The sequence below is a fragment of the Astatotilapia calliptera genome, chromosome 7 (genome assembly GCF_964374335.1).
Source record: "Astatotilapia calliptera chromosome 7, fAstCal68.1, whole genome shotgun sequence".
NCBI classification, from domain to species: domain Eukaryota; kingdom Metazoa; phylum Chordata; class Actinopteri; order Cichliformes; family Cichlidae; genus Astatotilapia; species Astatotilapia calliptera.
Window position 1 is genome coordinate 48609915 of NC_137428.1, and position 17910 is coordinate 48627824.

The window sequence follows — 17910 nt, forward strand, 5'->3', positions numbered from 1 at the left end:
TTGTCATGTGACTGATACAAGCCAGATCTTTTTGTTTAGCAAAATTGTGATTAAAATGTTATTTTTGAGGGGCACAGGCGGGGCTCCACATGTACACAGACACATAAAAAAATACCTCAAGAAAAGGGCACTTGGGGCATCCATCAGGAAAGGGGCAGGTGCTCAAGCCCCCCGCATGTGCCTGTACCCAAACACCGCTGCACACTGAGTACACTCTTTCATAGGATCAGACAGAAAGGAGCTAGCTGAAGCAGTTAGGTAAAAACAAACTCACTGTATACAAGTCAGTGGATTTGATCTCTAGCTAGAAACCAGAGTGATGCACCTGGAACTGACAGTGTAAACTTACTGCAAGATACTGAAGATCATCATTCCTGGTTTTTCCAACAATTTGAAAAAAAATTATATCTCTGCTGGGTTGATTTTCTAACAATCCCACACATAAATCCTCACACAGATTGAAATACACACATGTGGACTGAGATTCACAGGCACAAATGCGTTTGCTACAATAATAGCCCCATGCAGCAGGTCCTATACTGTTAGGGACAGCCAGGCTACCATCAGGTCAAACTTTGAAGTCATAAATCCACCATGATTGTGAGCGACTAACCAGATTCACTTGTGTGTCATGACACTGAACTTTTCAACAACTTTAAAGTTAATGGCAATGTTTTCTTCCTGAATTGGTTTCACATCATTTTTTATTTATTTTCCAGCCTATGTCCATTTGATTTATTTCAGTTTATTTTGGAAGTACAGCCTGAGTGTGAGAGAGACCACTAGTTTTAGCAGTGTAGGGGAGAACGGGGCCGGTGAAAGACTATCTACTATACTCTACCACATAAGAAGTTGTGTGTGTGTGTTTTGATAATAACAGGTTTCTAGAGTTAATAGTTGAGATAATACAAATTTTCAACTGCCTGTTATATAAAAATGTATGAAAGAAAAAAAAAATATACACATATATATGTATATATATGTGTATATATATATATATATATATATATATATATATATATATATATATATATATATATATATATATCCCGGGGGGATCCAGAAAAGTCACGTGACCTCATAACACCCCCCCCCGCCCCCCAGATAACGGCGGTGTGTATGCGCCTTTAAGAGCCGTGTATCCCGCTGCCTTCTGCACTGAATCGCCGTCGCTGCTGCTCTTTGAGAGCGACAAGAACAAAAACACAAACACACTGAAAGACACGGCTATGTCTGCCAGCTCCGCTTTTAACGATGAGAAGGGCGGCTCGTCCAGCGTGGGGGAGCCGGAGTACGGTCACGATCCGGCGAGCGGAGGGATTTTCTCCTCCGACTACAAAAGGTACGAGCTACCTGCCTCGGTGCTGCCTGTTACTGTTTCTGTTTGTCATATTGTGGGGAGGGGTGTTATGGGCCAGCTTATGGTGGGGGAGGGGCAGCCTTATGTCCGCTAACACGTACATAAAGTATGCTGTAACGTCAATAGATAATAGACAGCATGTTGAACTTTGTTGCTACAGGCCCGTGATTGAAAGCAGCGCCTTCGTTTTCTAGTTCTGAGTCTCGGGCTGTGATTTGGCCGCAATAAGGCTGCGGTGTGCGGCTCGCTGCTGTTTGTTGTTCGCTCCTGTTATTACATTTCTTTGCTCACGTGTGTGAGGCTTTTAAGGTTACGGTGTTTATACGTCATGTTTGTGAAGTGGGATGCGAAAGGCCTGTCACAGGGGGGATACGAGGCCTGAGCTCCAAGGTTTCAGCACCACCCCTGCTGGACAGCGGCAGCAGCTCAGCCTGGTGGCGGCACACAAGCCCGGACCGGAAGGAAGTTCCACATTACAAGAGAGAGTACTAATACATGAAAATAAAACATCATGAGGTCATCACAAACAAAGCAAAACCAGCTAAATAATCATCAGTCATCAGTCCTGACTGCAACTACATTGAGTCGCATTTTTTCAGGAATATTGCATCCTGAACAACTGTGAAAAATGTGTTTAAAAATGTTTTTAAATAACATAGGGCATAATAACTGGTAATCTGGAAAACTTTGACCTTTATTGGGGCACACAAACAGGGAAAGAGGTACACACAGCTGTACAGAGGCAGTCTGTGATTGCACATTAGACAATGAACTTGTTAATTAAGCCATTTTTAATTTAATGGTATACACCTGTTTCCTGGTCAGCATGCTCCAGCTCCTTCTACATGTTTATTTAATTTAAGGTTAGTGTTTAAAGTTACAGTGAGTAATTTTTTCACATTTTTAATTGAAAATAAAAAGAATGTATTCAACACAGTTACTTATTGTCAGCAGATTAGAGCAGGGGTGGGGGAACTCCAGGTCTCATGGGCCGGTGTCCTGCAGGTTTTAGATGTGTCTTTGATTCGGCACAGCTGATTGCGGGGGTGGCTGTAGCTCAGTTGGTAGAGCAAGTCAGTTACTGATTGGAAGGTTGGTGGTGATGCCAAATATCCTAATCCCCAGTTGCTCTCCAATGCATCCATCGGAGCGTGAATGTGTGTGAATGTTAGCTAAACAGCACTAAAGTAAAGAGGGTTATAGAAGAAAGTGCTTGTATGAATGGAGGTGATTGGGTGAATGTGGCATGTTGTATAGAGTGCTCTGAGTACTCTATGAGAGTAGATAAGCGCTATATAAATGGCTAAATTACCTCCTCAGCTTTCTCTCTGAGTTTGTTCACCAGTGTCCAAGTCCAACAACGTTAGATCCACTTTAACGAAAGTTTCACTAATACCAGCTAACAACATCTTATAGAGGCTCATAGCTTAAAGCATTTAGTCATTTAGCAATAGTTTTTTTCTTTGTTTGTTTTGTTTGTTTTTATTGAAACTACTGCTTAACTACAGACAAATTTCAGAAAGTTATTATTTACAAAATAATTTTTTTCACTAGCATGCAAAGTCAAATTGTCATGCGTGAAAAATATCTGATGAGATGGGATTAAACGGTGCAATAGAAATGACAATTTAACACACCGTGCACTCCTACAGTTTTATTTTTGCTTTTTACGACTTTTCCCTCCATGAAAGCCTGATGGGGTATTGTTCTCATTCTGCCAGGGCAGCAACGACACACTGTAGGAGTTTCAAATTGATAACATAGGTGTATCTGCTAAAAATCTCAGATAAGTTTGCATCTCAGTGAACTTGTCCTCAAGGTTATAGGTCACAGGTTAAGCTTTCTGAGAATCTTGTGAATGCAATAACTCAAGAAAGAAGTCACCTAGGATTTTGAAATTAATACCTATGTGTATCTACTTGGAGGCTGAAGAGTACCACTGGCTGCTGAGAGTATTTTTCATTTTGGACATGATGAGCACAAAGGTGACACATTAGTGCAGTGGTTAGCACTGTTGTGTCACAGCTTAGACTAGGTCACTTGGATCCTAAATTGGATGTGAGTATGAATGTCAGTGTGAATGAATTGGCATTGCTAATTTCACTAACGTATACCTCCTCTGTCCCTTTGCCTGTGAACTAGATATCAATCTCAGTATGGCATGCTAAAGGGTCTATCAATCTGTAAAATGCATCTGGAGGCGAGAAGAAAGAGGAAGCTTGCTGCAGGAGCTATAATCGAGGGTGGGCAAGCGTACCTGCAGCATGTACATGAGTCGTAACCCCTAGCTGCAATGTACAAACCACTGCAAGAGGAAGACTCATTGAATAACTTGTTTTCAATGTTTCCATTATTTAAGCTGATCAAACTGCTTCTGTGTTGGATTAGAAAAGGTAAATCTTTCACATTGTGCCATGTGGGTCCTAAATATAAAAAACTCCAACATGCACTATTAAATCTGATAGCGTGAACGGCAACAGTAGTCGGGTTTTAAATAAAACAATTCATGATGCGGTTGTGCCACGCATCAAACTCTGCAATGCTTTTAAAATGAGGCTCCAACGCAAAGGATGTCTCATTTATTAAATCCCTGTTACCTTGGTTTCTCTCTCCTCGTGTCTCTTCTGCTTCTCCTCTACTCACATCTTCGGTGAAAAGGGACAGAGGCACAAGGAGAGGAACTGAGGATACAAGAAATGAGGATATTGTATCTGTGTTAACCCTGACTGGCGACTTGTTGCTCCAATGGAAAGGGCAGTAAGCATAAGAAGACTGTGTGGGTGAAGCAAGAACATTCCCCGCTCAGTTTCTAATGCCTTCAGCGTCACCATAATTCACCAGCAGAGGGAGCCATGTGTCTATAGATGGCAGAATTTCAGGCTCTGAACTGACTTTGGATGTGGAGGAGGAGGAGGAGGAGGTTTTGTCTCGAGTTTGTCTGGCAAACATTAGTCATTAGTGCAAAACTACTTGTGATTAAATGCCACCCTCTTTACTGTTTTTCCAGTGTAGGCTGGATATTGTTGATATAGAGATGTGTGTGTGTGTGCAGAAGTCAAAATTTGCTCAGTGAAGGTGGGTTAACCGGTTTGTCTGCAAACATAATGGTGGAAGCACACTAACACGACCTTCACTGTTGTTGCCTTGGAGACACGTTGGATGTGAAACGTTGCTTCGGTCCTCAGATCGTGCCAATCTTTTTGTATATTATCATCCAGAGAAAAGATCGGCTTTCTTCCGTTTAAAAGTGTACACTGTCCTTCAGCACGTAAGACAAATAAATTATGACTTTGAAAGGACCAGAGACTGATGCAGGTGACTATTTGTTTGCAAGACTTAACGAAAAAGGCCTTGGCTTCTTTTTTTTATTATTATCGTAGGTCAGTGTTCTTAAACAATAAAATCAAAGGTTTTGGGTGCCAGTTTAGCTCAGTTGGATGTGCAGGTGCCCACATACTACATGGTTAAGAGCTGCCGGCCTGGGTTCAAGTCTGACCTGTGGCCCTTTGCTGCATGTCTCTCTTTCCTGGTCAGTCTTCACTGTATCTGTCTAGTAAAGTCAGAGAAAGTCAAGTCTTACAGTGGGGCAAAAAAGTATTTAGTCAGCCACCGATTGTGCAAGTTCCCCCACCTAAAATGATGACAGAGGTCAGTAATTTGCACCAGAGGTACACTTCAACTGTGAGAGACAGAATGTGAAAAAAAAATCCATGAATCCACATGGTAGGATTTGTAAAGAATTTATTCGTAAATCAGGGTGGAAAATAAGTATTTGGTCAATAACAAAAATACAACTCAATACTTTGTAACATAACCTTTGTTGGCAATAACAGAGGTCAAACGTTTACTATAGGTCTTTACCAGGTTTGCACACACAGTAGCTGGTATTTTGGCCCATTCCTCCATGCAGATCTTCTCGAGAGCAGTGATGTTTTGGGGCTGTCGCCGAGCAACACGGACTTTCAACTCCCGCCACAGATTTTCTATGGGGTTGAGGTCTGGAGACTGGCTAGGCCACTCCAGGACTTTCAAATGCTTCTTACGGAGCCACTCCTTTGTTGCCCGGGCGGTGTGTTTTGGATCATTGTCATGTTGGAAGACCCAGCCTCATTTCATCTTCAAAGTTCTCACTGATGGAAGGAGGTTTTGGCTCAAAATCTCACGATACATGGCCCCATTCATTCTGTCCTTAACACGGATCAGTCGTCCTGTCCCCTTGGCAGAAAAACAGCCCCATAGCATGATGTTTCCACCCCCATGCTTCACAGTAGGTATGGTGTTCTTGGGATGCAACTCAGTATTCTTCGTCCTCCAAACACGACGAGTTGAGTTTATACCAAAAAGTTCTACTTTGGTTTCATCTGACCACATGACATTCTCCCAATCCTCTGCTGTATCATCCATGTGCTCTCTGGCAAACTTCAGACGGGCCTGGACATGCACTGGCTTCAGCAGTGGAACACGTCTGGCACTGCGGGATTTGATTGAAAATATAAGAGAAAGAGAGAACTTTAAGAATTTAATATAGCCACTACAGTGTCCATCAAAACGATGAAAAAATATTGCCGTAAACAGTTTATTTTGCGACACCACGAAACAAATGATAGCGTAAAATGAAACGATAGATGTTTTTATATCGTCATCCGATATATATCGTTATATCGAACAGCCCTATTGTCAAGCCATGTTTTCATTGATGTATACTGAGTGGAGGTCATCAAATGCCATCTTTATGACAGAAAGAGTGAAATAGTTAAACTAAGATATGAACATGATATCTTCACAAAGAAAAAAAAGTGAGTTACCTAAAATGTGACGTTGTAAAACACAACCAGGTTGTGTTAATATGCTCACCTTATATCCACAAAGTGTTGTCTTTAAAGTTTTTGTTCAAACTGAACAGTGTTAAATATTATTGTTTGCATTTACTAGTCTGTACTATACTGTACTACTGGCTCTGAATGGGCTTCTGGGATTTGACTTGGCTTCTGGTGACTGGAGCATTGCTGTGTGGAGTTTGCATGTTCCTTCTGAGCTTACGTAGTTTTCCTCATGGTTCATCCGTTTCCTCCCGCAGAACAAAGAAAGGTAATCAGTGACTGGGATGGCTTCACTCTTCCCCTTGAAATTAATTTGGATAAGCAGCTATGAAAATGGATGCATGCGTCTTTTTCCACAGTTTGATTTGTTAAAAAACAGCTCCTAAATTGACTGACTGTCAGGCAACACAAGTGCTATATCAGTGATAGCCAGTAGTGACCAGTGCTTCCTTGGGTTTTAAGGCTTGACTACTGGCTGTGATCTTATATTTAGCATAGTAATGACATTGTTAATAATATTTTCATCAAACTCGAACACAATGTAGGTACCAGCCTTATCTCCATTGTGGCCACACAGAGCATGAATATGAATCATCCAACTTTAGACTATATGAGAGTTTATTAATTTATGTCTTCATATATAATTTTGCTCTCATCCTCCTTCATTTAGAGGGTGTGATAGCACTGCACTGCACCTAAAGATCAGACAGAGAAAAAAAGACAATCTAAGTTAAGAAAAGCCAGCAGCAGTGCTGTGTCGTTGCTGTCACAAATCAACTGTATTTGGATGTTTAAAAGAAAAAAATGTGATGTTCAGCTTTTGGCTTTTTTGAGTGCTTTAAACTGAGAATCAGGAGATCAGAGTTTGAAATGTGTTAAACTGTCAAATGTATTTTCTGAAAAAACTACAGCAAATTGCAGATATCTGTAAATCTTCTGCATTTGTTTTTGTTTTTTTGTTTACTGTAAAGATGCTGCCGGCGCAGCAAGCCCAGGGTTTGCTCCTGATGACATCATGGATAAAAATCTTATTAGTCTTAAGCAAATGTCAACAAATTGTCACTGAGCTACTGCAGATCACAGGAAGCGCGTTATGTCAGTTGTGCTTCAAGGCAGTTTCTTTTTTTTGTTTAGAGCCACATAGAAATATAGCGAGAGAGAGAGAGATGTCCTCATCACGACACTGCCAAGAAAGCTGAGTCATGTAAGATGAGAGAAAAAAAGAGGCACAACGATGGCTATAAAAAATGAATAGGATGGAAGGTTTTTAAGCGTAATGCGCGAGCGGAGGGAGGAAATATTTCTGCAAAGGCTCGCTGGCGTTGAGTCCAGGTGAGGGCAGATAAAAGAAGCTGTGATAGACGGCGTGATAGCGTGGAGGGGAGACGTGCAGTTTCTAGCTGTTAATGTGAGGATTTGGAGCAGTGATGACACACACGAGGAGAAGCGAGTGATAACGTGGCAAAAGGTGGGGAGAGGCTGTGTCATTGTTGGTGAGCTGGGATATAAATATATTGTACACACACACACACACACACACACACACACATATGCGTAAAGAGGAAGAGAGTGACTGGTGCGGCAACAGGAACCACATGAGCAGCAGGGAGGAGTCGCGAAAGGAGAGGCGTCACGGCAGATAAAACTCCACGCCCCTCGCTGCCGAGCATCCATTTACTGAGCAGCTGATGTCTGCTGCTTCACTCAGCAGTAACAGAAGACAGCGAGAGAAAAAAATACAACAGAGCTCTGGAGCTACCGCTGGATTTTTAATGGGGAATAGGCAGCAACCTCTCCTCAGGATGGAGCATTTATGAGGAGGCTTGCTGTGCCAGTCTTGCAGGAAATGTCCACATACTTAGCCTTAGAGGGTACGAGGATTTCTAACAGAGTAGCTGACGCTGCTCTTTGTGGCATGAAAACTGTGTGAGGAGCTCCAGGAGAATTTCCTCCGATTAACCGGAAAGCTTTGATCTTCTCGCAGCTTTTTTTTTTCTTTGTTTTTTCTCTCCACGTGATCCAACCTGTGGTTCCACAGGTCAAGGCGAAGTTTAAAACATGACCGCCATGCAAAAGCTGCTGCAGCTGCCGGTGAACGCGGTGAACATGGTGAAGACCGTGCAAAGTCAGGTCCAAGGCCAGGAGGAGGACAAGAGCCCCGTGCTGACTCCCGATAGCGGGCAGCAGGCTTGGTACAGCGCCCTCCAGCCTGATGAGCTGCGCCACCTCCGATCTGGAGGTACAGGTGGAGGAGGAGGAGGTGACCAGGAGGAACGAGCCCCACTGGAGGAAGGTGGTGGTGGTGGTTTCCAAACTCAACCGCTGCGGTAGGATGAGAACTCATCAGTGCTAGAGTTAAATAAGAGAGTATTTAGCTGCTTCTCTTCCAGGGCAGATTTCAGTGAATGCAACTTGAGAACAAGATTAAAATGTCAAAAATGGGCTAACAGGGTGCTTAACAGTGTAAAAGTGAGTGTTAGCGGCCCGATCCAGTCTTTACTTACTATGTTTGCCTCCTGTTGCTTAGACGTCCTGTAGAACAAATGGCACGGGCTTTACAGCAAGGCATTAGTCTGCTGGTTAAACATGGAGGAAATCTTTTCCAGGAACACCCATGGAAAATTAATTGATTTAGCCGAACTGATCTTAATGTCACCTGACCATGTTGACTCACTCAAATACTTCTCCATACTTGCCACTTAGCTGGCTGAGCAGTAATCCAATCTTCATGTTCTTTAAAGATCTGATCTTTAAAGTTTGTGTAATATATCATATATTTATGTCACCGTTTTTTTGTCCTATTTCTTAAGAACATCACTTTCAGATATTATTCAGCTGCTGTAAATAGTTGTTTCCTCAATTTTTGGAAAGATGGAAAGCACACTGTACCAAAATATACCAAGTTTTAAGATAGTAGTTCTTTGGAAATCACCTTGTGAGTGCAGTAATGCTATTTAATGACTGTCAAACTATGTTTTCTTTGGCATTTTTCATAGATCAAGTAATGTGAAGTGCCTAAGAATACAACTTAAATTTACTAATTTGTCTGTTATATGTAGACAAAACACTAGTTCATCCCTGGTGCCTTTTTAACGCTCAAATGATTTAGCATTAAGTGGCTTAACAAACAAAATCATTCCCTTGAACATTGTCAGTTACAAGAACTGGACCAAAAATGTGTGCAAAAGCAGCTAATACCCAAAGGAAAACTGAAGAAAGTCTGGAGAACTGCTGCTTAAGAACCCTTTAAAATATTACAAGAAAGTCTGGCTCCTTTGACACAAAAAATAAACAAATGAGATGACAATACTTTTGCACAGTATTGTGCAGAAAAAGTTTACTGCACATTCTGAGATAGCTAGTACGTAGAGTGAATAAATAGACTGTAGACCTGCTTCTGAAAATTGGCATCATCATCATCAATCTGCTGGTTGTTTTCTCCACTAATGGCCTTGTCTGATGGCCTCAAATCAGAAAATATTCAGTTTACAAAAACATAAAAAAAGAGACGAGTAGAAAATGCTTGACCTGGAAAAGGCGGAAACAGAAAATGTCTAAAGGAATTACTTATTAAGCTAGTTACTCGTTAATTTCCTACTGAGGCACTAATGAAATAAAAGCGCACTATCTAGGTTCAAGTCTATAAGAATCATAAGGAAGCATTTCATGGACATGTGCAACATGTGCAGTGGTGCAGAGTAGACTTGGCTTTAAAAAGAAGGGAACTGCTATCACATGTCATGGTGCCCCGGGGACCGGGTTGGTATAAATGCAGATGGATTTATTAAAGAAATTAGAAAAAGGAGTGCAGTTGTTTATTGGAATTAGACTGAGTGTATGAATTAAAGGCCATAGAGCTACTATAACTAATTAGACTGCAAACCACTAAAATGTAAAGTCAGTGTAGCGCTCTTCAGAAGCTGTTTTTTCTTCAAGGGAGATGTAATTATACTTTCAGATTTTTATTGGGTCATACCTACCAGCTACAGCAGTTTCTTTTAATTTTACAAGACTGGAGAGGCACAGAAATTCTCTTCTGGTTGGCTTTAAGAGGCAAATTCTGCATCTGTAACTGTGGAAAAACAAGACGCGGCTCTGCTAAGAGAGACGGCTTATGTAAAACAGCTGCTTATAAATTCAAGCTGCAACTCCTCAATCTTTCACTCGCCGCTGATTCATGCAAATACATTTTCATATCTTTTGCTTTTGGTGTTATTGCACCCTGTTCTTGATGAACAAACTGACATTACACCTAAAAGTGTGTCATTAAACACATGAAACACTGGCCAAATCCCATGGAGACTTTCCAGAAGGAAGAGTCCCGCTGATCTCTTGGCGATGGTGGCAGGTAACCTGACCGCCCGTCAGCTCTGTTGTACCACACTGGGCTAAATAATTCAACGCTGGTTTGTAAATTCATCTGTTGTTCAGCAGGACAGGGTTTCCAGAGAAATGAGAAACCTAGTGCTGGTATTGAATTACTGCAGGTCCTTTGAGCTCAAGCTGGGACGTCTAAAACCAGTTAGAGGTTTATTTGTCCTGAAGTTTCTCAATATAGTCTTTTAATTTTCTTTTTTTCTTGTGTGTGTGTGTGTGTGTGTGTGTGTGTGTGTGTGTGTGTGTGTGTGTGTGTGTGTGTGTGTGTGTGTGTGTGTGTGTGTGTGTGTGTGTGTGTGTGTGTGTGTGTGTGTGCAAATAATTGAGCATTCCTGTTTGACACATTCAATGTTTGGCCACAGCAAATGTAATGAATGGTGCAGGTTCAGTTTTAATTAGGTCTTCTAAAGGCTTGTTTGTCATCAAACAGGCCACATTAATCCCTGTCACTTTATTAATTAGTTAGGCTGATCGGGGGGGCAACACAAGCTGGAAAAGCAAATTGAGCCTTTGATAGGGAAGTTTCACCGTGGCTGCTAAATTTTAAAGTTGACTTTGTCTTTAAGTCATAATTTACTGGTTTCCTGTTTTCTAGAATTGTTGCTGATAACTATCAGTAGAAGTACCACCTCTTTGCTTTCAGCCACAGGCTTTAATTAGAGGTAAAAAGAATGTGTAATTTAAGCAGTGGAAATTTGTCTCATATATGGTTAATTTCTGTTATGAAAATACAGAACTTCATCTCCCATATGAACATATTTACCTTCACAGTCTAGGACTTGGGTTCGACTAGGATTAATCCTAATGACTTAAATAATTTGCTGACTTTCCTTTCGTGCCATCAGCAGGTTAAGGTTTACTTTTCCAGTGAAATATCTCTGCATCCACTACTTGGATGGTTCCCAGAGGATGAATCTGAATGACTTTGGTGATCCTCTGGTTTCAGCACAACCATGAGGTTAACATTTGCTTCATATCCATATGTGACATTTAGACAAACTGATTTGAAATCACAGTCGTACCTCCCACCAGATAAAGGATAATGACTTTGATACCCTGTGAAGTCTTCATTTAGACTCTAGACATTTAGACAAATTTGCACTGTCATGAAATCTAATTTTTCACTTTCAAAAGAAATTGCAATAATGCTGTCATTCAGAGTCAGCGTTCGATTTTTTTACCAAAGTTGGCAAGAGTCTGTGGCCATGACTGTACAAAAGCATACAAAAAACAATTACTCTTTGACTTACTGTATTTTTAAATTTACATTGTTGAGACATTTTGTGATTTATTTGCTTAAAAACACCATTATCGACAGTACACAGTTATTGCGACAAACCTGTTTGCACTATGACCCGACTGTTGCCATGGTAAACCACATATGTGGCCTGATATGTGCTCTGATAGCACTTGATAACTGTACATAAGGTACATATTCTGCCATTAGACGCTTTTATAGCTGTTGGATGTCTTTTGAGGAGCTAGAGCAGGTCAGCGACTAACCGGAAGGTTAGTGGTTCGATCCCTGCCTGCTTCAGTATACTTAAGTATCGTTGAGCAAGATACTGAACCCTGAGTTGCTCCCACTGCATTCATTGGAGTATAAATGTTAGATAGAAAGCACTTAGGTATAGAAAATGTTGCTGTATCAATGTGTTTGTAAATGGGTGAATGAGACATGAATAAAAGAGTTGGCATTTTGTTTTATACGCCAGTTTGAGTCCTCAGTTATAGCAGAAATAAACTATAAAAGAACCAGTGCATTTACCATTTTGAGACTTGCCTTGTAATATTTTTATCTGTTTTTCACTTTTAAAGACAAAAAGGTTTTTCCCACATCAAAGTAAGTAGAAGTTGAGGTTTCAGGCTGTGTTGATAGAAATGATCACTTGTTTTAGCCAAAGGCTGTGATTCATTTTCATTATTTTAAAGGATGAAATGAGCCACTTCCTTCCCTTTCTGCTGTAAATCAACATTAGGCTGCAATATCCATTCATTTATTTTCTTGTTTGTTTTGACCAAAATATAAAAAAACAAAACAGCAAGAGTTCTGCACTTGCATCCAAAAATAATCCTTGCTGTGGTGTCTTAATGTGACAGTCTTTGATGAGTGCAGGTTTTTGAAGTGTGTGACAGAGTGAACTATATTATTCGCAATGCAGTGCAATTATTAACACTTTGATGCTTGGCGGAGCAAAAAGCAGAGGCTTTTCTTAGCACACAGACACACAAACGCCTGCGCACACACACTTTAAACTCGGGGCAGAGTCGTGATAAACCGACTGTGTTCTGCAGCAGCCACCTCCTCACAGACTGCAAGCCTCCATTCACTGCTGTCACATGACCAAAACAGATGAATTATATCGTGCACCCCAGCAGCCTCCCACTCTCACAGCAGAGTAAGTAAAAGTTCTGCCTGCAGTTTGATTATCTTCTTTCGGAAGTCATTTGTAGCACTGGTTGGAGCCTGATTTAAATAACATGCAGTGTTGGGAGATACATTCACACTGCACAGGATGAATTAATCACAACATTGTTTTAAGATCATTTCCTCATACATTCTTTGATTTTTGAATCTTTCAGGCTCTCCTGGCTCTCATCATGCCTGGTCTGATTCATTTACCTGTAACAGATATTCTGAAATGTTTACATTTGTAAAATATCACATGTACAAATTTATGGCTCAATCACTTGAAGGTTAATGTCAACACCCTCATAAGGCTAAATTTTAAAGTTATGAATTATAAAACTCCATCTCGCAGTCCATCCATTTTATTAACTGCTTCTCGAGCTCAGGATCATGTGGAGCTGGAGTCTATCCCAGCTGTCTTAGGGCGTGAGGCACACTTGACAGGTCCCCAATGTCTAATGACTGAGAGACTATATAAACCGCGAGGGTCCAATATCTCAATAGCTTTAATTTTAATCTGAAGGAAAATGTTTTGATTTTTTTTAATTTAAAGCATTTTGGACACAACTTCATTTACGGAGAAGATGACAAGATCTGAGGAAGTTACAGCTCTAGCAGTATTTGCAGTACTGCTTGACCAATGTGTTTTGACTTGTAACTCAAATGCAGAGCACACAGTCATATACATCCTTATACAAATCTGCCAATGAGGCACCAACAAGGATGGGCTGAGTCTATGATTGTGCGGTTTACTGTTCCTGGCAACAAGGAGCTCTAGCGAAAACTTTGTTGGCACTTTAGCCGAAAGCTGGAAAAGTACAGCCGAGGGGTTGTTTCCCAGTTATGCCATAAGATATGGAGAATACATATAACTGCACATCAGTAATATGTATGCACTTACTGTAGTAATCACTGAATATCTGTTGATTTAATTTATTAAATTGAAGGGTCTCACATGTAGGTGAGCCTCTACAGAGTGTACCACCCATTGCAGCTGGGATAGGCTCCAGCCACCTCCAGTCTGAACTGGAGAAGGATGAATGGATCTGACATGAATTATAGAAGTGTAATGATGTCTTTTAAAAGCTCATACAACTAATAACATATTTAAATTTTGGTAGCAGAAGCTGTATATTGCAACCTGCATGTTGTAGTGATATAAATAAAGAACAATATTTTACATTTGCGTCTCACAGTTTAGGGGGTATTAGCCAAATTCGAAGGCCAGCACTATAATACAATATAGATCCCTTTATTTTTCAGATATACTTCAGTTAAAAGAGAAGCTTTAAGAAATACTCTCAATGCCAGCAGCGAGGTTGTTTGTGTGAGGGGAAACCCCAGTTTCGCCACATCTGAGCCTCCCATCTCTCACCTGTTCTAAAACAAGTGTGCAGTCACTCAATAATTTTCAGAGACTCTGGACTCGGTTGTTAGAGTCGATGATGATCCCACGTGGTAATACTGTCAGATGCAACAAAGGCTCTCCGGGAAACCGGGAAATCACTTAACTTCATTTTATTGCATTCTTTGTTGCCTTGGAAACCCGCTGGGGGAAATGTGCAGCAATCACGCCACCCACCACCAACTGAACTCCACCCTTCTTTTCCCATACCACCAAATGACAAGACCCTGATTCGTAATGAAAGGTCTGTCTGCTGAGAGAGTTGTCCTGTTTGGTGGTTTTAGAGTAGTTTACAGTTTTCCTTTTGTGCTAAGTAATGTCAGATTTAAAGAAACTTACTGTATGAGTGCAACTGTTTCCATAATTAGATGTGAAAACATTTCAGAAGCTGCTTTTATTGAATCATATTGTTATTGTGGGTAATTAAACAGCTGGCTGAAGGGCAGAAATTGAATAATACCCACATAACACTGCCAAATTTATATATATGTACACTGTTACTATTAAAAGAAAATAAGACTTACAAGTTGATTTAAAGTGGTTATGATTGAGGGTATTATATAGACAACTCCTCAAAGTTGTCATGCATTTCTGTATTTGTGGAATGAAAATACGTGAAGTCTTTTTGTATCTTATTTATGGGGAAGCAGCCGAATGAATGCTAAGGTTGCATGAAAATGCCATCCATCAGTATTTCAGAATTCAATTAGCCTGGTGTGTTTATCTTGACAGCTGCAGCAGTTGTTCCTGTCTGTATTGTTGTGTTGTCTTACTGAAACCAGTGTTTGCAGGTTCTCCTACAGGCAGGTTTGGTAGAAACTGTCACTGCCGTTTATTTGTGTTTGTTTTGCAGCTGGGTGGAGATGCTTAGATCTACTCAGACTGCTGTGTGAGCTGACCGCTCTGTTGTTTCTGACAGTAATGATGGATGAGCAAAGCTGGAGAACAAAGCACTGTTATACAGTAGTCTGTATGCAGATACAAAGCACAGCTGTTAGAAAATAATATACAATAAAACAATAAATATACTTTAAGTCAGAATTCTGACTTTAATCTCAAAATTCTGGAAACAAAAAAAAAAAGACATGCCCACTTTTTTTTCCTCCTCCGTAAAAAACTGATATCAAAAGTAATAAAAGTAGTAAAAACTAAATCGAAAACTAGCTTTACAAGCTAAATCCGAACACCTCAAATCTTTATTTGGTTTCTGTTTAGTAATCTAAAAACCTGAAGTGGAAAATGAACATTAGCCAAAGTACAACTGCGCTTGAATAAAATAAAACAGCAAAAGCTTTTATACCCAAAGAACAAGTTAATAGGAAAAAGCTAGTAGACATTCTCTGCTATGGTTTAAAATCTTGTGGTTTAATAGCAAGAATCATCATTAAAGTTTATATAGAGTCAACTGGAGAAGATGACAATTGCTTTACAATCTTATGTTTATATTTTTTGGTCAAGTACAAATATGATAAATTATAATTGTTTTGAATTAGTAATACTTTTCAACTCTGCAAGTGATAACAAAATATTTTACTTGATTTGGTCATCGTTTTGTTGATTTAGCGTGGTAATCATATGTTCTTTAAACTGCAACATCAAAATCAAAAACCAAAGAACAGCGATAAACCCTTGCATATGACGATCTGCAATTAGAAAATGCTGAAGAAATAATATCATTTATCAAACAAGCTGCTGATTCACAGATCACTGGCCCATCATTTGGCTAATAAAATCACTAGACTGTTTATTTAAATAATAAACAACTGTATATGATACTGACAGACCTAATGTATTCTATTTTATGTATTGTTCTACTTCGCTGCATCCAAAATATTTCTAACACTCGTTTCTACCCATTTATCAACAGTCTGTGTTTGAGAAGTCATTTTGTTTTAGCGATTATGCCACGTTCCAATTATCCAGGTATTTTATGTTCAAATGTTTCTTTATTTTGTGAGGCTTTCCTACTTCAAAGAGAATAATTTTGGGGTCACAGCTGTAGTCTTTGATCAATTTTGAGCTTTAAAAGTAAAACATATCAGTACTTCTTGTTGCATTCTGGGTGTTTGGTGGTTTCCATGCTGTGAAATATATTTTTATAATGTTTTCTTCCCACAGACATGACGACTTGAAAGAGATGCTGGACAGCAACAAAGACTCCCTGAAGCTGGAGGCAATGAAGCGGATTGTAGCTGTGAGTATAAATCAGATGGACACAATGGGGAAATTAGGATCACATCAAGAGTGAGCCATGAAGTTTATTATCATGCTTTAAAAAATGTCATGGATAATACTGTTGTATAACACTATTTCAGAACAGAGAACAGAATAGAATGTATATGTACAATGAAATTGTGGGTGCTCCACACCAACTTTGCCGCAATACAATATAAATAGTAGACAACAGGAATAAAAACGTACAGTCAACAGGGATATATACAAAACAAAATAAATATATACAAAAATAAGTCACGTTTACTGTGGACGATAAACAAAAGATCCTCATAGCCACCATGTCTGTCATTACTTCAATTTTGAAGCCTTGAGCTGAGCTGAGTGTCTTTGCAGTCTCCATCTTGATGATTAGCAACAGGTAGTGTTAACTGTGAAACCAAGGCACACAGCTGACATCTGATTAGCCAGTGAGCATACCCATAATCCTCCTTTCTGTCTCTAATAATGACCATAATTTTTAAAAAATTACTTTAGTTATTATTTAACTGATCTTGTCTGATGATGTCACTGATGCTGTAACGAGCTGATGAATAGTTAACTCATTGGCCTAATGAAGTGGCCAGTGGGTGTAGATTCACATAAAAACCTGGAAATCTTTATTTTATTTTTTAACTAAAGTAAGTGGCTAGCTGGAACATTAACATTGCAGAAAGGGGCAGATTTCCCCCCCTTGAGATTTCACTGATCAGCGGGTACACAGGTGCACAAGGTCAAACCTTTAAATGCAAAACATACAATGCATAATGTTTTACTTATTCTGAGACTAAGAAAAGGCCAGAAGCATGCTCTCTATACCAAAACTGGCGATTAATCTCATGGTATTATTGTCAAAATGCAGTCATTTTATAAAACTGTGCCCTGAGCCATAAGACAAAGGCTGCCTCCAATGATTTAACTACTGTGATAAGAGATGCAAACTGTGCAGTCAGCTGTTAAATATTCATACTCTGTCAGATTTCTACTTCTGAGGCTCCACACCCATCTTTTCATTCATCATTCCTGCCGGGCCAAGAGCACAAAAAAAAGCATCAAAAGATAAAATAAAACATAAAAAATGTATTTTTTCTTGCCAACAATTGAAATGCTTGAAAAATGCCATCTTGTGAAATCTTTGTTATGCTTTTTGGATGCGTCTTTTCTCTGCAGATGATTGCCCGAGGTAAAAATGCATCAGATCTCTTCCCCGCTGTGGTGAAAAACGTGGCTTGTAAAAACATAGAGGTTGGTAATGAACCTAGTCTCATGTTGCTTCATGTGCTACAGGCTCTGCACTCTTCATTTTCCTTCCTATTATCTTATCACA

General features: G+C 39.8%; 1 protein-coding gene across 13 annotated transcripts in view; it reads left to right on the top strand.

The window, feature by feature from the left end:
* Nucleotides 1–1136: 1136 nt before the first annotated feature.
* ap3b2 (adaptor related protein complex 3 subunit beta 2) overlaps nt 1137–17910 on the top strand; it is a 55301-nt gene continuing 38527 nt past the window's right edge. For 6 of the 13 annotated variants that reach the window (XM_026175209.2, XM_026175210.2, XM_026175208.2 and 3 more), the window contains exons 1-3: nt 1137–1342; nt 16491–16566; nt 17754–17828. In XM_026175209.2, the coding sequence (XP_026030994.2) occupies nt 1230–1342; nt 16491–16566; nt 17754–17828 (264 nt within the window). In that variant the 5' untranslated portion in view covers nt 1137–1229. Of the gene's footprint in view, nt 1343–8098; nt 8508–16490; nt 16567–17753; nt 17829–17910 lie in introns of those variants that run through there. The other 7 variants (XM_026175199.2, XM_026175202.2, XM_026175203.2 and 4 more) reach the window with 4 other exon arrangements.